Below are 21,402 nucleotides of genomic sequence, written 5' to 3' on the forward strand. Positions count from 1 at the left end.
TCATTACTCATAAAGTTGTCATCTCCCTTTTTAAAAACATGCTATCTATCTATCTATCTATTCATCCAATCATCCATCCATCCTAAGCCTGCCTTAGCAAATAGCATGTCACTGTGAAAGGTCATCAGAGACGGAAACAAAAGAAAATGCAGCAAGATCTAACAATCAGTACTTTCTCCACTGCGCCATTATCGACCTGATAAAATAATAGAGAGCTGGCCGTCATATTTTAAATGACAAGCAGAATAAAAGATGGAATCATGTGTTCCCTTCATGGTAATGAAGGCCCAGAACTCCATTATTTGGCTTTAAAAATCATCTGCAAAGGCAAATGAATAGTTTGAGTTTATATTGTTTACTGTTTGCTGACGAGTCCACACGACTACCGCATGCGCATACATCACAATCTATTGAAACCTCCATTTCCCGCTTGAACCCACTCCATTGTTTGTGAACTCTGATGTTGGCATATATTTCAAATGCTAAACAAAATTCAACTCTGAATCCATTCTATGGTGGTGCTTGTGTAAATAAAATGAGGACATCATGCATCGGTTCCTTCTATTACAGTTGCTACTTGGAGGCAAGGAATTTCAATTTCAACTGTGTGTGTGCAGGTGAATTTAGTTCCGAGCATAGAGTAAACCAAGCGATTCTGTGAATAAAATAACAATAATATCCTATTGGTCATATTTTTTTCTGACACAGCTTGGAAAAAAATCGCACCAAACCATCTTCCCCCCACAGCCGTCCTTTATGTGTGCTTGCACCAGTTTGTCCTCGAGACACAATGCCCTTGCTATATGCATGCATAAATGAGACAAAGCAATAGAATGGAATTCAAATCAATTCTCCACAGACGTGCTACGGCTCTCGTTAATTGCATGCAGATTGGGAGAGGAGCGAGCACCGTCAGAAGAGGAGAAAGACAGAAACAAAAGCTGCTCAAAAGAGATCACGACTCACAATTAGGCTTCAAAACAAATTGCATATTAACACTTTCAATGGCAAATGAGCGGCTTTTGCAGCCAGATAGGCACTGTGAAGAGCATGAAAATGAGGGGTATTTTATTTTATTGTTTTTACTCTTCACAAATACTTCACTCGGAAAACGGCCAGTCATGATGAAGCTTTGCTAATGGTGAGTAATATTTTTTAAAATCCGTTTCTCTGCTGGTCCACAATATACTGTGTGTGTGTATTACACACACACACACACACACACACACACACACACACACACACACACACACACACACACACACACACATTATATATATATATATATATATATATATTAGAGCTGTCAGTTTAGAGCATTTTTATCGGCATTAATTTAAATGACTTTTAAAATGATTACATTTTTTCTCACGAGATTAACGAGGCACACGTCATAGTGGATTTTACATTGATCTATAAATAAACCGGAAACAAAACAACAAGCGCGCTGCAGAAGTCCACGCCCATGTCTGTTTTGCCAGCCACGGCAGCGCGAGACACCGAAAACAGATACTTAAAGAGTTTATGAATGGAAAGTTTACTTTTAAAAAGTTGCCAGATTGTTCCACTGACAAGACCAAAGTTACCTGTATGTTTTGCAGTCGTAAACTGAGCTATCATCACAAAGCAGGTAGCCTGTTGAGTACGATGTATGCCACTGACACGGTTGTTATTGTTTGGAACTACAGTATTTTGTGTGGAAGGTTATCATGTTCGGTGTCCATATAAATAAAAGGGGTGGAGCTTCTCTGTGTTCGTCTGACAGCGACGGTGCGCTGAGGCACGTCGAGAGTTCAGCGGTGCAGTGGTAGCGACCTACCGACCACACTGAAAATAAAACGTCTCCAGTGTTGTCATCGAACCAAGTGTAGTTATCCGAAATGATGTCTACACCAAACCATAGAGAGACTTCCGCGCAAGGACCAACAGAATCAACATAGCCTGACTGCTGTGTTCAAAGCAAACTTGAGAAAAACAAAATATGCAACCATGGCTTAAATCCACTATAGGCTGAGTACTAGTTTACCTTAGATGTGCACTTTATCATTTTATATTGCTCTGTTTTGATTCCCTAAAAAGAGCTGTTAAAGGATGCTGTTGTGTGGCAAAATATTTTTTTCACTGTTGTTGATAGACAGTAATATTGTGTTACAGATTATGTGTGAATAACTGCTCCAAGTGAAAAATGTTCATGTAAAATTGAAATTGTTATTTCAGTAAATATTTGCATTTTGCACATAGAAAACTGATTCATGATTCCATGTTGATGAGAGCATTAAAACTGGAAAAAATAGGACAAAAAAATAGAAAAGGAAATTCAGAAAAGATGAAAAATGTGTGAGTAATCCCGATTAATTTTGAGTTAATTATGACATTTGCGTTTTTAATTCGATTAAATATTTTGATCGTTTGACAGCTCTTATATTTAAAAAATATATATATACACTGTATATATATATATACTGTATATATAAATAAAATAAAGCAGGTAAATCTTTAACCTGCGTGGCGCGTGACCTGCATCACCGGCAGTTGTTAGCGCTCAGCAGTCTGGAATTGCAGCTTGTGATCAGAGCTGTTGCGCTATATCTTTTATCGATGTCATTTTTCTCATTCAGAGTTTGTTTCGTGTACAATTCACCGAGGGCACGGGCAAAGAATAGGAAATGATAGAGCCGAGGGAAGCACTTTAAATGGTACATGTGAGCTACGATAGTTAACAGGCTGAAAAGTGTGTCACATGCCTCCGTGTCAGGCTGTCGCTCATCATGGCGTGCTTGTGTATGTGTGTGCGCGGTAATGGGTTGGGTCAACAGGAGGTTGGTTGATTGAAAAGTCGATCTAGAGCAGGGGTGGGCAATTATTTTCCCGGGGGGGGGCCAAATGAGAAGCAGAAAATATTGTGGAGGGCCGGGCCAAAAGTTAGAAATCTACTCCTGATTTTGATTTTATTTCTACATTGAAATAAGTTAATGCCATTGTTTACAGAAGCTGATAAGAGTATGTATTATTTCTAGATAATGAAAGTGCAGTTATTTTACAGAGAAATGATTTCTTCAGTGAAATTATGCAAAACAATTCTAATCGTGTAACACTTGTAACTCTTTTTCAGATGAACACTACAATGCTTTCTGATTTTAAATTTCCCATGAAGATAGCACAATGTCTTTGTATGCCAGTAATAATGTAACAGAACTCACATTTTTTTTGTCCCAACTGCCAAACAATGTAGAAAAAATATAAGCAAGCATGTTTCAGTGTTTTGATTTTTTTTCATGTTCAGAAGAGATCAATCTAGCCCAGGGGTGGGCAAACCTTTTGGCTCGGGTGCCACATTGATTTCGAAATTTGACAGGTGGACCGGGTCAGCACAAGATACGGTACATATAAAAAAATGTACAGTATATGTTGACAGTCCATACCAAACATCAACAGAACAAAAGTATTAAAGTATGACCATACTTTTTTTTTTTTAAATGAGAACAGTGAAACAACTGTGATGAACGTCCAAGTATGTTAACAACATATTGTACATGTGTGACAACACAAGCAACAAAGTGCAAGTCAAGTCAAGTCAACAGTATTTATAGAGCACTTTCAAACAGCCATCGCTGCATACAAAGTGCTGTACATGGAGCAATTTAACATGCACAATAAACAGTAAGACAAATCGGTAGTAAAGGCGGTAGAAAGCACCAAACAGTAAAACCAAGAACAAATCTAAGTCATGCTGAGTCGAATGCCAAAGAATACAAGTGAGTTTTGAGGAGGGTTTTGAAGATGGGCAGCGAGGAGGCTTGCCGAATGTTCAGTGGGAGGTCATTCCAGAGAGAGGGACCAGCAACAGAAAAGGCTCGATCCCCTCTGAGCCTCAGTTTAGTTCTTGGTACTTCTAATAATGTCTGGTCCACAGACCTGAGGCGCCGGGCAGGTGCGTAGGGGCGGATGAGCTCAATATAATGCAACAATATATTGCCCATAAACTGCAGCATACAGTACAGGTATATGACAAAATATAACAAAATTAGGACTATTTTCTCCCAAATGAGACACGTAAAAGACCTGGTGGCTTTCTTTCCACTCACTGTCTCGAACTTGACCTCCCCTCGATCACCACACAAGACAGCGTTGCTCAGCTGATGTCGTGCATCGAACTTTTGAAGCCAGCCACGGGACGCTTCGAAGTCTTCGATGCCCATACCGCTATGGAAATCGATTGCTCTCTTATTAGCGGTCCAGTTTGCGGAAAGTTTTTAGCACGATAACATTCAAACCATTTCAGGAAACGTTTATTTACTCGACTGTCCATCGAGCCGCATACAATTCACCCTGAGCATGGAAACACCCAGAATCGGACTGAGCTTCCTTGTTTTTCAAAGTCTCGTAGATTTGAGTCTTTCAGACTCCAAGCGTCTCTTGAATGTTTCGTACTTTGTAACCCGCTTCGTTTAATCAGATTCACTTCACTTACTGTTCGTCTTCGTTTGGATGCCAAGATCTACAGGACGTAAAAATGTTCGCAATTCCAGTAAAACTCACTGCAATAAAGAGTCACATGCATGTCGTCGTTTTGGAATCAATGGTTGAAAATAGCGGCGCGGACACACTTATTCCGTCGTATCGAGCGGAGTTACTTAATTTAGCGCTACTACTGCGGGCTTCCGTATCCTCTCCCCTTTCCTCCCTGTGCTCTGCAACTTCAAGTAACTGCGCCACCTGGCGTTGAAATGCCTGTCATTACAAGTCCAAATGAAATGAATGCAATCATTTACATCGAACCTTAATTGTGTACTGTGCCAACCATCGGCGGGCTGGATTAAAAAGACCAGCGGGCCTTAATTTGCCCAGGTTTGAATAGAGTATACCTGACCAAGACAAATGTGCGTGTGTGTGTGTGTGTGTGTATATTTTATATATGGTATATCATATATAATATATATACTGTGTATATATATATATATATATATATATATACTCTGAATGAGAATAATGATAACGATAAAATATATCGTGCCACAGCTCTAATCACAAGCTGCAATTGCAGACTGCTGAACGCTAACAACTTCCAGTGACACATGTCACGCGCCACCGCAGGTTAAAGATTTACCTGCTTTATTTCATTTTATTTTGTTAATACTTTCTGTGAAAATTAGACTGATAGGATGATTAGGGTGCAGTGTACATTAACACAAAAAATATGTTATTAACATGCACAAAGACACACAAATGGTTGTGTGTTTTTTTCCTCCTCTACACCCCTCGCGATTGACTTGGTACCAGTCCGCGATCTACCGGTCGATCACCATCGACGTAATGGGCACCCCTGCTCCATGCACCCAACGCTGTGTTTTGTTCTCAGTCCTTTGCACCTCTGGCGGTGACTCTTGCATTTCCAAATAATACTGTGCCATAATGCTGCGTCGTGACGTTTCATATGCCCATTGGCTGCATGAAAGCCGGTATTTCACGCTATAGTCTTGTGTGCAAATAGTGAGAGAAATGAGCATTGATAGTGAGAGGGAGGGAGATCCAAATAGCGGAGATAAAGTCTCATGTAAAATGGAACTTGAAGCTGTGAGAGAGTTCATTGTTATGATGCAGGTCAAGAGTGACTGATACTCACGCCTGAAAGCTGAGGCCCTCTCTGACCCAGTTGTACTCACCTGACATCTAACACTTTGATCCAAGCAAAACCATTGACTTCTGGAAAGCAGTTTGCGCTCACATAGGCCTGAGTTTGTGCGCAAACACCGAATTAAAGGGACTGAGGGTGGCTCCGATTCAGATGGGGGCTCTGAAGAAATCAGTTCAAGAGAGATTTCGACATTTGATTGATTGTTGGCACCTTCAGTGCATTGTTGTTTTTCATGTGTTATACTTTATGCGTTTTTCATGCCACACAATCAAATTGCATTCATAAGCTCTTATTTTCGCCTTAAAAAAATCGACTAGTGGAAATTATGACTGGCTGGTAATTTTAGAGGGTAGTTTCGAACCCTGATCATGACCAACCATCAAAAACAAAGCAACGGGTTCCGTTTGTTAAAAGTATATTTTATGTATTAAAAAAATATATACCGGTCGCAAAAAAAAAATGAATGTACTGTATTGCACATAAAATTTGAAAAAATCTTTACATATACTCTTGTAGATCACTTCAAAACATGGCTTCTTCTGTAAGAACTTGCAATGCGACATCGTTCTTTGTGCAGTTTACCCAGAACAAAAAAGGGATAGAGTTGTGATAAAAGGATTAAATAAAAAGCACACAAAATGATGTCCCCAATGTTCAAGTGCAAATTGAATGGCGACACTGATCTCCTCGGGCAGCTTGTTCCGCTGTGATGGTGCGCTTCCTGAGAGACTGTGAGAGACATGATTATGTGTGGGTCACTGAACAAAAGATGATACCGGCAGAGAATTCATCGCGGGGCCACTGCTTGGATCCGCCACCCTTTGGTGAATGCGCAAATATGACAATTCATACGCAAAACATGTATTGATACTTGCCATATGCATCAGCAACAGCAAACCAAAAAACCCCCAAAAAAGAACACATTCAGACATTGTTTTCATAGTGATACAGGAAAACAATGTGTGTGTGCGCGTGTGTGTTTGTGTATTTGAGAATATCTATAGAAATGTTCAGATCTGCGAATCTATATTTACAATTATGAAGGGCTACAATAGTCTGCTTGTTCCCAGACATTGCAAATAAAATGGAAAACAGTGTGAGAGAGAGAGAGAGAGAGAGAGAGAGAGAGAGAGAGAGAGAGAGAGAGAGAGAGAGAGAGAGAGATTGAGTGTGCGAAAGAGAGTGTCTAGTTCATCAACATTACAAATTTCCTCTCAGGACTAATAAAGGTTATCTTTTCTTAATAATATTTTGTATCGACTTGGCTCAACTTCTTGACTACATTATATTGAACCATCAGTTAAGCACCCTGTAAGGCGAATTCTGAAACTTGATTCTGAATTCATTATCCACATTTGAAGTTAATATTACAGTACTGCCGTACTGAGAAGCCAAGAGGAGCTGAACCTCCACTCCAGCTTATAAGGTCATCTGTCTTATACCACCCCCAGGTGGCCAAGGTGCACACACCAGAATGAGGAGCAAAATTGAATGATAAATCATAACAAAGATGGCTTGATTTAAATTTATTTCTCAGTGGTAAATGGGCCGTCACCCTGCTTTTCTACCTCCAGTACTCAAAGCGCTTTACACTGTTACCACATTCACCTACTGTTGACACTGCATCTGGAGCAACTGGGGGTTCAGTATCTTGCTCAAAGAGAATTCGACAACCACTCTACCACTATTTAAATGTGTAATTCCTGTATTTGCAGCATATTAATAAAGTGCTATTTTTCTCATTAAATAACACATTTTTGGGAGGCTGGAATGTATAAATGGCATTTTCATTCATTTTAATGGGGAAAGATGATTGAAGATAGGAGTGTTTCGAGTAACGAGCTTGGTTAAAGGAACAAATTACACTTGTATCTCAAGGCACCACTGTAGTTTGTATTTAAAAATGTAACTTTTTTTGACACAGCTCGACTGTCTCTGCTTGTGGGAGGCAATTGTTTAAACTCGGAATCATGACTGACTCAACATTTGCCCCCCACACCCCCAGCTTTCTCTACCCAAAATAGTCTGCAGTTCTTTTATGACTACACATGAATGCTTTCTCAATCTCCTTTGGAGAAATTTGGCTGCAAACGTGCTTCCAGTTGAGCAGGCTAAGCTGTGGAGCCACAAACCCAACTAAGCTGTGCGACCTTAAAATAAAACTTGCAAAACCAGATATGCCGAGCCCTTCATTGCACTGATTCACAAAGTCTTGATGAAACAGGAACAGTCAAGCAACCTTTCTGTCCTTCCTAGACATGCCTGCGCTTGAGTTGGCACGAGCTGAGAGCGGAACTAAAGATGCAGTGCATTAGAGGTGTAACAATATGTTTTCTAACTGATACGATAGGTATTAATGTTAGACCTAACGATTCGACAAAAAGCGATATATCGCTTTTTTTTAATGATAGAATTGGACTCGATAAAGGCAATTTCTATACGATATTTTGATACAAAATTATGATTGAGTAACAATGGCTTTTCTCGACATAAACCTATCATCACAGTCCTGTGTAAAACACATATGCCAATTTTTGTGATTAAAAAAAAAAATTAACGTAAACATTTTGAATTTGACAAAAATGGACATATGTGTTTTTCACAGGACAAAGAAAGTAATTCTTTGAGCAGGATGAGAGTCATGATTGGGTTTTTGACTCAATAAGGCAGTAACAGGTTTTTGGTCTGTCCCACTACTTTAACGGAACTCAGTTGCTCTTTGTGACGCTAGTTGAGATGCGTTGACAAATTTTCATGTTCCTGTTACATTTCACAAGGGATTTTCAAAGGCTACACATGGCGACCGTCTTGTCAAAGTGATTATCTTTCTGGCTAAATCCATAACGCATTTCATTGTCTTAAAAATCAGCTCTTCCACGCCACCATGATCTATGTTGCCTGCTTGAAAAAAACTAATAATAGTTGACCAAAAATAACTTTCAAACGTGTATAAAAAATACAGGGGTATTAGGAATTTGGAGTATGAAGTTATTTCTTTAATTATATTACTAATTGAACTTAATCAATGACTTCTAAAAATGATGTGTCAATGTATGGTCAGCATCAATGTAAACAAGTCCACTGCCTATCGATGTTGCCGGATTGTAATCCAGACACATAGAGAGTTGATTAAACAGACGCATTGTTCCATCCCTGCCGTGCATGTTTTGGTGAGTACCTGTGATGGCGTGATGGGAGAAGGCTTCGACATAGGTCAGGTAATTGTGAGGACAGTGTTTCTTGAGCCACTTGCAGACGTCCTGCTGAGTCCACAGCACCACAGGTTTGGACAGACTGGACAACGTCGGGCTTGTGTGATACACAGTGAAGGCTTCACCTGGATGGAGCTGAAAACAAGCAGGCAATTTTGGATGAACAGATTTGTATTGTCTGCATGCTTTGTGGTGCTTTAAGTCATACAGAAATAGCAAGTCAATTAAGCCATTGAATATTTTGGTACCATGATATCCACCTGAAAATTCAATTGAATAATAGGGCATTCGGATAAAAATAAAAAGTCCGGACTTTGACTCGGCCCCTCCAAAACTTTAATTTTGTTTTGGCCATTCAGAGGTGCACTTGTTTCTTGAGATCTTGTAGCCTACCTCACTTTGTCTGACAGATTCTATTTATGTGATTTCTTGAGTCAACGAATGTGGTGCTGGGGTGTTGCTTGTCTACTTTGTGATTTAACATTGGGGGGAGCAATTACTTTTTCACATAGGGACAGGTAGTTTGGGGATTTGTTTTTTTTTTTTGGTGTGTGCGCCTTTCTAAATAAAATTGGCTTTTAGAAAGTGTGTGTGTGTGTGTATATATATATATATATATATGTGTGTGTGTGTGTGTGTGTGTGTGTGTATATATACACACACACACACACACACACACACACACACACACACACACACACACACACACTCACGGCGGCTGGATAGCTCAGTTGGTAAGGCGTCGGTTTGGCATACGGGAGACGGTGGTTCGAATCCCGCTTGGGGCAAAAATGAGCACATAACACCATCCAGTGTGGGTCCTTGGGCAAGATCCTTCACGCTAATGCCTACCTCATACAATGATGAGAGACAATAAAATGAATGACATGCCGGCTCAGACGTCGCCCGGCCAAACAAGGTCTGCGTCAGGCGCTGGGGAACCAGAGCACCTTGATGAAAAATGGGCTACTGGAACAAAGCGGAGATGGGCGAGATGCGATAACATGGCTCTGTTGGAATGCTACTACTCAAGCAACCCTAGTCAGAGGGGTTACATGCAGATGGTTACTTCGAAACCCACAGTCACGGTTGACCACGAAACAACTAGTAGCTCAGTGTTCCAACATCCACAAACGGCAACTGCTGTCACAATTTGAGATTGATACAACTCCAAGCATTCAGTGATCCATGTATGTGGCATCGAGTAATCAATCAATCAGGCTTTCTTGTAATCAATCCAGGCTGTGCACAGGTTGGTGTGTCGGGACCTGCAGTCTTGTGCGACTGTTCTGTCAACCAGGAGCTGATGTTTGGCTCCTCTGGTATCTCTACCAATGCCCTTCTGTGCCATGTGTCCACTTATCTTAGCCGCAATGATGCCTGACATGAGCTTCCATGTTGTGGAGAGACAGGTTATTGGCCGATAGTTGGATGGCCAATAACCTGTACAACGCAGGTTCCATGGTGAAGGGCCCCAGGCTGCCAGATTAGAGGAGGAGGTCATACCAGAGATTGGGAGGCAATGCAGATGATGATATTGGGAGGCCAGCCCCAATGAATGAAATGCTGAGCGAGGCAGCAACTGACCTGAAAGCTAAGATCATGGCGAGAATGAAAGCTGGGCAACCTAGAAACCGATTACAACGGCTATGTGAAGTACCACCTGAAAGTCTCATGGAAAGTGTGAATGCAGCACTGAGGGCGATCCCGACCGTAACGATCACGGAAACCAATGAGCTGATATACGCTTCAGCATCAGTGATCCTAGAAATGCTTGGCTATAAGAGCAACCATGGAAGCCATGAGATACGTTACCCACTATGGAAAAGACGGTTGGAGGCTAAGATCAAGGCGGCTCGGAAAGATGTGAGTCAATTGACGGAGGCCCAGAGAGGTGTGATGAAAAGGCCGATACCCGAGAGGTACATCCAGATGACCATACCTGAAGCACTCGAAACTGCCAAACAAAGGCTCCAAGCCTTGTCCAGCCGCCTAAAGCGGTACACGAAAGAGAATGAGGCCAGACGAATAAACAGGCTGTTCGCAACACAACCTGCGAAGGTGTACGCTCAGTGGCAGGGTCCTAACAACAGAGCTGACCCACCAAGACTGGAAACTGAAAGGTACTGGAAAGGCATATGGGAGAAGGAGGTTGCACATAACAGCAGTGCACAATGGCTGGTGACCCTGAGAGAGGAGCACAGCAACCTCCCTGAACAGAACCCAGTTACCATAACAGTGGCAGACATACAGGAAAGAGTCTCAGATATGAAGAACTGGACAGCACCACGCCCGGACATGGTCCACACCTACTGGCTAAAGAAACTCACAGCACTCCATGAGCGCCTAGCAGCACAAATGAACCAGCTGCTGAGGGATGGGACTCACCCAGGATGGCTAACTGAAGGGCGAACGATCCTGATCATGAAGGATCCCCCAAAGGGTGCAGTCCCATCCAACTATCGGCCAATAACCTGTCTCTCCACAACATGGAAGCTCATGTCAGGCATCATTGCGGCTAAGATAAGTGGACACATGGCACAGAAGGGCATTGGTAGAGATACCAGAGGAGCCAAACATCAGCTCCTGGTTGACAGAACAGTCGCACAAGACTGCAGGTCCCGACACACCAACCTGTGCACAGCCTGGATTGATTACAAGAAAGCCTGATTGATTGATTACTCGATGCCACATACATGGATCACTGAATGCTTGGAGTTGTATAAGGTGAACAGGACCCTAAGAGCCTTCGTTGCAAACTCGAATAGGATGTGGAAAACCACACTTGAAGCCAATGGCAAGCCACTTACCCAAGTGTCCTGCAAATGTGGCATATACCAAGGTGATGCACTCTCCCCACTGCTGTTCTGCATAGGACTGAACCCCCTAAGCCAAGTAATCACCAATACAGGCTATGGATACCGCCTCAGAAATGGAGCTACGATCAGTCACCTCCTCTACATGGATGACATAAAGCTGTATGCTAAGAGCGAAAGGGACATAGACTCCCTGATCCACACAACCAGGATCTACAGCAGCGACATCGGGATGTCATTCGGGCTTGAGAAATGTAGTCGGATGGTGACTAAGAGAGGAAAGGTATTCCGCACTGAAGGGGTCTCACTCCCTGAAGGAACAATAGCAGACATTGAGGACAGCTACAAGTACCTCGGTATACCACAAGCCAATGGCAACCTCGAACTGGCAACAAGGAAAGCGGCTACGGCCAAATACCTCCAGCGAGTGAGGCAAGTCCTAAGAAGCCAGCTCAATGGCAAGAATAAGACCCGGGCAATAAACAGCTATGCCCTGCCAGTGATCAGATACCCTGCATGAATAATAAGGTGGCCAAAGGAAGAGATTCAGACCACGGATGTTAAGACCCGAAAGCTCCTAACCATGCATGGAGGGTTCCATCCCAAATCCAGCACTGAGACTGTGCGCAAGCCGAAAGGAAGGAGGCCGGGGACTAGTGAGTTTAAGAGCCACTGTCCAGGATGAAACATCCAAGTTCCATGAATACATCAAGGAGAAGGCTCCAACGGATGACGTACTCAGAGAATGTCTCAGACAATGGGGAACAGAGGATGAGGTGCTGGAAGAGGGACCATCATGGGAGGACAAGCCCCTACACGGGATGTACCACCGGACCATAACTGAAGTGGCTGATCTCAAGAAGTCCTATCAGTTGCTAGAGAGGGCTGGCCTGAAGGACAGCACAGAGGCACTCATCCTGGCTGCTCAGGAGCAGGCCCTGAGCACCAGAGCCATTGAGGCCCAGATATACCACACCAGACAAGACCCAAGGTGTAGGTTATGCAAAGAGGCACCTGAGACGATCCAACACATAACTGCAGGGTGTAAGATGCTGGCAGGGAAAGCCTACATGGAACGTCATAACCAGGTGGCTGGCATAGTCTACCGAAACATCTGTGCGGAGTATGGACTGGAAACCCCAAGGTCAAAATGGGAAACACCTCCGAAGGTGGTGGAGAATGACAGAGCGAAGATCCTGTGGGACTTCCAGATCCAGACTGACAAGATGGTAATGGCGAACCAACCAGATATCGTGATCATAGATAAAGGGCAGAGGAAAGCCGTTGTAGTGGATGTAGCGGTCCCAAGTGATCGAAACATCAGAAAGAAGGAACATGAGAAACTCGAGAAATACCAAGGGCTCAGAGAGGAGCTGGAGAGAGCCTGGAAGGTAAAGGTGACAGTCGTGCCTGTGGTGGTCGGAGCACTCGGGGCAGTGACCCCCAAACTAGATGAGTGGTTGCAACAGATCCCGGGAACAACATCGGACATCTCAGTCCACAAATGTGCAGTGCTGGGAACAGCAAGGATACTGCGCAGAACCCTCAAGCTTCCTGGCCTCTGGTAGAGGACCCGAGCTGAATGAGGGACGGACACCACCCGAGGGGTGAGAAGAGGATTTAAAAAAAAAACATTTATACAGTATATATGCACACACCGACACACACACACACGCACAGTATTTGATGTTGATTTACTGTTCAGCTGTAGGTGGGTTAAAAACACTCTTGCACTCCATCCATTCATCCATTATCTGATCTGCTTATCCTCACAAGGGTCACGGGCGTGCGGCAGCCTATCCCAGTCAGTAGGTGGGGTACACCCCAAACTGGTAACCAGCCAATCGCAGGGCACACATACCTGTAGATGAACAACCATTTGTGCTCACAATCACACCTCGGGACAATGTCACATTTACAAGACATTTTTACTTGAAAGGGACTTTAACCTCAGGTAATTTGTATACAGTATGTCTCAATTCTTTCCTTTCTCAAAGGGTCAAATTTATTTGGCGAATAAACAGTGAACAGTTACTGCGGGCAGAGAAAACCATCTTTTCACTCTCCTCGTTCATAATGTCGTTCCCTCTCATTTGGACATAAAATCCATGGATTAATGTCCTGAATGAGTCGAGCATAAAACAGGAGAGAGACACAGAGCAGCTGCCAAAATCTCGACTCCACTGCCGAACTACATGTCATGGGGATTATTTATGCAGACATGTCATGCAAACAAGCACAGTGTGCTTGCACTCTTGCGGCTTCATATAAAATGTTGATCTCATAGCCAGTTGCCAGAACATGTTTTCAATACAGTCCATATTAGATGCTGCTTTTATATTACCAGCCAGGATAATTGGAGCTGTGTCTCTGGATGCAAATGACATGCAGAAATATCAAGCTCAACCTGGTCCCCTTAGCTCTGCTGCAATTGATCATTTATAAGTACCAGTACACACATGCATCCATCCATCCATCCAGCCATCACCTCATTCCTCACTGGAATTGAGGTGGGAAGGGTGTTGAAAATTTCCAATGAATGCAGACAAGGGAAGGGAAAAATTATTTCCTTCGGATACTACACTGAAGCTGCAAACATGCAAATGTAGTCTGACCCAATGTTAAAATCCCCATAATGAAGCTTAATCACAGTGATTATTTAAGTGATCGAGGCCTGCAACTGCCTGATAATCATCCGCTATTATCAGCGTAATAAGAATAATACACCATTTACCTTGTTAACCCTTCTCTCTAATTTTGATGGAATCATAAGTGAATTTTACATCGGATATTCAGTATTGAGTATTTGGCAGCACATTGCAACTCAGTTTTACTGTTTATTCAAGATTCTGCTTCATTTCAAGGCACCTTAGGGGAAGAAAGTAACTCAGTTTGGCTCTCTGGATGTCATGAAAGCCGACAAGATGAAAGGTTTGTAGTTGTTTCTTGCCTATGAATATTATTAAAATAAAGATAAACTGTGCATTAACGCTTGAACATGAAGGCTTTAATTTTTATTTAATTGCTTACATCTGTGGGACTGCAAAGTGGCATCAATAAAAGAATGAAGTACACTTCTGAAAAAGGCAGGCAAGAGACAACAACAACAGAATTGTAAGGCAGCCTGCATTAGTCAAAGAAGCCGGCAGAAGGCACAGTGAAAGATAGTTCTGCATCAACCCTCCATTCTGCATCCCCGCCAACCCCACTCCCACCCCTTTGCTCTTGCATGCCTTTACGACCATCCATCAGTGTCTATGTCCTCTGGCCAATTCTGTTTTGATCCAGTTCACACTTTGTCGACTCCCCCACTCTTCCCAAGACCTAATTCTGTCTGATGGGAGGAGCTCCCTCATTCATTACATGCACAGGGAGAGGGGGAGAGATGAGAATGAGGAATGGAAGGCCAAGTTGAAACTCAATATGGAGCTTGGCGTATGAGAGATGGGAGGATGGGTCATATATATTGCAGTTATAGTCTTCCTGTTGTCCATCAAGACAGTAAAGATTTTACGCTGCATAGTTTGGGTTGACAGCACAAAATGAATTTTAACCTCAGTGCCTGCAAGCTTCAAAAAGTCAACCTACTCTGATTTGGCTTTCGCTATGGAAAATGTCAGGAAAGTATTTCTTGGTACTTAGAAAATATACAGTATGTATTGTATTCTATCTGCTCCAGGCTTCTATTTCAATAGTGTGGGATTTTTCATTATAGTTATTGTTTATTTAGTCTTGACTTTTTTTAAACTGACTTGTTTTTTTAATTAGCTTTTAATTTTTATTTTCTCATAAATGCTTCATTTTAGTTGAGTTTTTCTTCATTTTAGTTTTCCTCTTCTTGTGTAATACGGTAAAGTAAACTACAAATCCTATTGAGCATTCGTCCTCTTCTCTATCATAGTGTTACAGAACCGAGAAAACATGATATTGTATGTTTGCGTCAAAGGGATGCAATTCAAATGTTTTCTTCTCTCTTTCTTAAAACCTGACTGTATACGAGAAATATTTAGTTCTTGAACAATTAAACATTTTTCTAGTTGACTGTTATGTGATGAAAGTCAAATTGAAGTCAATGAATCAATGAGATAACAGCTATTTTTTTCAGCACAGTCGAGCGGTCCCAAACCATTTTTGTGTCACCTAATGTTGTCCCATAAAGACATATTTGGTTGTCATTTGCATGTGAACAGTGACAGTGTAAGACGAACTTGCAAAATATATTGCCAAGAGGTCAGATGGAGATGATAAAGAGGAGGGGTCTCTGCGGAACACCAGACCAAACAGGGAACGGATGGGCTTTGAATGATTTCATTTAAACAAATTGGGGATGGCTGAACAGGTAAAAATGAAACACTTGAAGAGGTGTCTGTGTCATGCCAATTTTATTGAGTCTGTTCATACCGATGTGGTTAAAAAGCTCCTCGGTGGCAGGGCCCCAGGGGTGGATGAGATCCGCCCGGAGTTCCTCAGGGCTCTGGATGTTGTGGGGCTGTCCTGGTTGACACGCCTCTGCAACATCGCGTGGTCAACGGGGAGAGTGCCTCTGGATTGGCAGACCGGGGTGGTAGTTCCTCTTTTTAAAAAGGGGGACCGGAGGGTGTGTTCCAACTACAGAGGGATCACACTCCTCAGCCTCCCTGGTAAGGTCTATTCAGGGGTGCTGGAGAGGAGGGTCCGTCAGGAAGTCGAGCCTCAGATTGAGGAGGAGCAGTGTGGTTTTCGTCCCGGCCGTGGAACAGTGGACCAGCTCTACACCCTTAGCAGGGTCCTCGAGGGTATGTGGGAATTCGCCCAACCAGTCTACATGTGTTTTGTGGACTTGGAGAAGGCGTTTGACCGTGTCCCTCGGGGAGTTCTGTGGGGGGTGCTTCGTGGGTATGGGGTACCGAACCCCCTGATACGGGCTATTCGGTCACTATACCACCGATGTCAGAGTTTGGTTCGCATTGCCGGCAGTAAGTCGGAATCGTTTCCAGTGAGGGTAGGACTCCGCCAAGGCTGCCCTTTGTCGCCGATTCTGTTCATAATCTTTATGGACAGAATTTCTAGGCGCAGCCGAAGCGTTGAGGGCGTCCGTTTTGGTGGCCTCAGTATTGCATCCCTGCTTTTTGCAGATGATGTGGTGCTGTTGGCTCCTTCAAACGGGGCTCTCCAACTCTCACTGGAGCGTTTCGCAGCCGAGTGTGAAGCGGTTGGGATGAAAATCAGCACCTCCAAATCTGAAACCATGGTCTCAGTCGGAAAAGGGTGGAGTGCCCCCTCCGGGTCGGGGGAGAGATCTTGCCCCAAGTGGAGGAGTTTAAGTATCTTGGGGTCTTGTTCACGAGTGAGGGCAGGAGGGAGCGAGAGATCGACAGGCGGATCGGTGCAGCGTCTGCTGTGATGCGGACGTTGTATCGGTCTGTCGTGGTGAAGAAGGAGCTGAGCCGAAGGGCGAAGCTCTCAATTTACCGGTCGATCTACGTTCCAACCCTCATCTATGGTCACGAGCTATGGGTCGTGACCGAAAGAACGAGATCCCGGATACAAGCGGCCGAAATGAGTTTTCTCCGCAGGGTGTCCGGGCTCTCCCTTAGAGATAAGGTGAGAAGCTCGGTCATCCGGGAGGGGCTCAGAGTCGAGCCGCTTCTCCTCCACATCGAGAGGAGCCAGATGAGGTGGCTTGGGCATCTGATTCGGATGCCTCCTGAACGCCTCCCTGGTGAGGTGTTCCGGGCATGTCCCACTGGGAGGAGACCCCGAGGAAGACCCAGGACACGCTGGAGTGACTATGTCACCCAGCTGGCCTGGGAACGCCTCGGGATCCCCCGGGGAGAGCTGGAAGAAGTAGCTAGGGAGAGGGAAGTCTGGGCTTCCCTGCTAAAGCTGTTGCCCCCGCGACCCGGCCCCGGATAAGCGGTAGAAGATGGATGGATGGATGGATGGATGTTCAGAAGGTTGTTGTGAGAAATTGTAACAAAGGCTGCAGTCAGATCGAAGAGGATGAGGATCGTGAGTCGGCCAGAGTTGGCAGCCTGGAGGAGGTTGTAGGTGATCTTAAATGAGTGCTGTTTCTGTTCTGTGGAGGGGGCGGAAACCAGACTGAAATTGTTCATCGAGGTTCATGGACGGCTTTCCAATCTCTGTGTGTGTGTGTGTGTGTGTTTTAAAAAATTGGGATGTTGGAGATAGGATGATGGTTACTTTAATTATTTGGATTAGAATTATTTTTTCAGTTTTGGGGGTATGCCCGCTGTTTTGACTGTTAGTAGTGTAGAGAGATGAATGATTTCGGTTAGAAATAAAGGGGGCCAAAGACAGGAGGCAAGCTTGAACCAGAGCAGTAGAAAGGGTATAGAGTTGGCAGGTAGAGGCTTGGAGCAATTCGAGTTTTAGAGATGTCCATGGCAGAAGGCAGAATAAAATTTGAGGGTGTGTGCATGGGTAGGACAGGGGGAAGGAGTGAAGATGGACTAAGAGAGGAGGAGGACGTAAGTTGCTGATGGATCTGTTTGATTTTTGAATCGAAAAAGGAGATAAAATAATTATAGAAAACTGATGAGTACAAGCGGAAGGAGTAGAGTCTGGTGGGTGTGAAATATTGTCAAGTAAGGAGAATAGTGCCTTGGAGTTACCTTCATTTTTACGCATTAAAGTTATGTAATAGCTCATTTTTTTCATGGATTAAGCAGTTTTCTTTGTTGTGAATGAGATGGTGAATGCACATGTCCTTGTGGATGGTTAGTCTGGTTTTCTTATGGTTGACGTCTTTTGAGTTTGAACTGTCACAGAGCAGGAGTGAACTAGAGTGCAGATGTGGTGAGAGCTACTGATCGGGTTTTTAATGGTGCGGTCATCTTGAGGAAATGGTGGAGATTGTTATTGTAGTAAGTAACCAGTTCATCATGGGTAGTGAGAGAGCCTGGCGATAAAAGAGTAGCAGGTAAAAGCTTCCACATAAGAACCGATCAATCACACAGGATTAATGATGGAAATGCAGTGGGAAATAAGCCAGTGAACAGCGGCAGCAGAAAACACCAGCGGGCACTCAACCGGAAGCTGGATTTGAAAGTGAAACCCCAAAAAAGTATACTGACATCAGTGTCATGAAATGACTGTCCTGTTGGACCCCATTTGAAGACTGTGTCGCCTTGCTAACCGGAAATTTTGCTGCTCAAACAAGTGTTGTCATCAGGTGTGAACATAAAGATTTTGGTGTGGTTCTAAGATGAGCTCCAGAGGTTGATCTTTGGGGCTCATTTTTTTTACGGACGGTGCTCTTTTTTTTTTTCCTGACTTAACGACCTCATGGATGAACAGAAAAATGTACATCATATTTGGGCAGAGTAGGGCCCGTTGGCCACATGTGGCCCAGTCACTGCAGCTTTTAGGAATTCAAACCAAAACGTCAAGCATGTGCTGCTTTTATTTTGATGGGTGCATGAGTCAGCAGTGCTGGAATGTATTGTCACTGTCACCAGTGATTTCTCTGACCATTCTCGTAAATATTTAAAAAAAAAAAAAGAATAGCGCTGTCATGATTCGGTTTAGGGACCAACAGGTGGCACTGTAGGGCTCCCCCGGCAGCTGCACACCTGTTGGTCATAACTAATTAGGGCTTTAAAAGGACTCCCAGCCCGAATGCTGTCGGGTCATTGTTTGCTCTTCCTTCTGTCATGTTTGTTTGTTTGTTTGTTTGTTTGCTTGCTTGCTGCTCCTTTGCTGCTGTCATGTTTGTTCTAGTAGTGTTTTGGTTATTGATAGTTTTTGTTTAAGTCATGGTTTTTGTTTGTTCCTTTGGACTTTGTTTTGGATTTAGTTTTCTTGTTTTAAATACAATTCGTCAAGTACACCCTGCTCCTCCCTCCTGCCTGCTTTTTGGGGTCCACCACGCAACGTGACAAGCACCAGCACCAACTGTGGTCCCGCTGTTAGCAACAATTTCGTGTTAGCAGTAATCTTATTTCCTGCACAATGGAGGGAAGAGAGGAATTTGCCCTGGTTTTGGTAGTCAGAACAACAGCTCATACTCTTGTGGTTTGCACTCATGTCAGCACACTATAAAAATATACATATGGTAACAAAAAATATGTACACTGTTGACGTGGCTTTTTTTGTGTGAAAGTTGATTAAGTAGTGATTTAATGTTAGAATGTGGAGATAGATACATTATTTAGATCTGACTGATTTTAATTGTTTTCACCAGTTTTGAATTTTCATTTTCGAACGACCGGTACGTATCTGAAGAGCTTGCTTACAGCTAAATTTAAATCAAAGTGGAATAAAAACATCTCTGCCTTTACCCTTTGAGTCTGCTTGGCAAAGGTAAATTTTCCTTGCGCTTGTTTCTCCTGGAAAAAAAAGAAAAGAAAAATGATGATAGTAAATTCCTAAATAGTACCTGTGCTGTTTCCCCAATTCCCTTGCCTCATCTAAAGGTTCTCCTCCATGCTGTGTGTCACGCAGCATTATGGGGCTACCCACCAAGGCCTCTCCTCGCCTCAGCTGACAAATAATGTGTGCTCTAAGGATGGCACACTGAGTATAAAAACAACACTTTCATTGGAGATATCTGTTTAGTAGATGGGTCAATTTGGAGGCACAGCTGCAGCAATGCACAAACAAATTTGATCCTTTCATGGTGGTTTGCAAAACTGCCTTACCAACACTAAGAGTTACAAAATCCTAAATTATTGTATTCTTGGATGAAATCTACTGTGTGCATGCAGAGTCAAAACTAAATTAAATTAAGAACTTTGGGCAGTAAAATAAATTCTAACTTCTAAAGACATTAGGTGTGCATTCGTTTGACCTCTTTCAACATTAATTTGTGATAGTATTCTTTTTTTTTAAACACCAGAGTATAAGACTGAACATTATTAGGCTTCTTCTTTTCCCTTCCGCTTGTCCCACAGCACGTCATTCTTTTCCAGTAAAGACTATTTTCTGCACTTCTCCTCTCTAAAACCATCTGCCCTCACGTCCTCCACCACTACATCCATCAACCTTTTCTTAGGTCTTCCTCTTGCTCTCTTTTCCCAGCAGCTCCATACTAATGACACTTCGACCCGACATATTCGCTGTCTCTCTTCTGGATGTGTCCAAACCATCTAAGTCAGCTCACTCTAACTTTTTCCACCAAAACATCTAACCTTGGCTGTTCCTGTGATGAGTTCATTTCTAATCCTATCGAACCTGGAGACTCCGAAAGAAAACCTCAACATCTTCATTTCCTCGACCTCCACCTCTGCTTCTTTCTTTAGAACCACTGTCTCCAATCCACACATCATGGCCAGCCTCACCACTGTCTTAGAAAATGTCCCTTTCATCCAAGCCAAACCTCTTCTCTCACATAACACACTTGACACTTTATACTATTATTCAGGCATTCGGGCACATATAGTCTGTCTTACTTCGGCTGATATTCCATTCTTCTCCTTAGCGGTGCATGCCTCCACTTTTCTAAATGTTCCTCAAGCTGCTCCCTGCTTTTACTGCAGATCACAATGTCATCTCACAAACAACTTAAATTCCTCTGTCACACCTACAGAACACCTCACCACCGTTCTGCTACCCTCGTACATGTCCTGTGTGATATGAGTTTTGGAGGGGGTTGCATAGCTTTTTCATCACTATCTCCTTGTCTGGCAAATATCTCAGCTTCTTTACTGTCCACCCTGTTATTCATGACAAAACATATGTCTTGTTTTTTGGCCTTTGCCCCCTCTGCCTTTGCGCCGTCTCATCTCATTTCCTTTGT

At 43.3% G+C, this 21,402-nt stretch overlaps 1 protein-coding gene across 2 annotated transcripts in view; it reads right to left on the bottom strand.

Annotated features, from left to right (window-relative positions):
* samd10b (sterile alpha motif domain containing 10b) overlaps positions 1-21,402 on the bottom strand; it is a 58,035-nt gene that overhangs the window by 8,052 nt on the left and 28,581 nt on the right. For both annotated transcript variants that reach the window (XM_086124693.1, XM_086124685.1), the window contains exon 3: positions 8,814-8,982. In XM_086124693.1, the coding sequence (XP_085980819.1) occupies positions 8,814-8,982 (169 nt within the window). The remainder of the gene's footprint in view (positions 1-8,813; positions 8,983-21,402) is intronic.

The sequence above is a fragment of the Hippocampus guttulatus genome, chromosome 1, assembly GCF_054856545.1.
Source record: "Hippocampus guttulatus isolate MCC_2025c chromosome 1, RoL_Hgut_1.0, whole genome shotgun sequence".
Lineage (NCBI taxonomy): Eukaryota > Metazoa > Chordata > Actinopteri > Syngnathiformes > Syngnathidae > Hippocampus > Hippocampus guttulatus.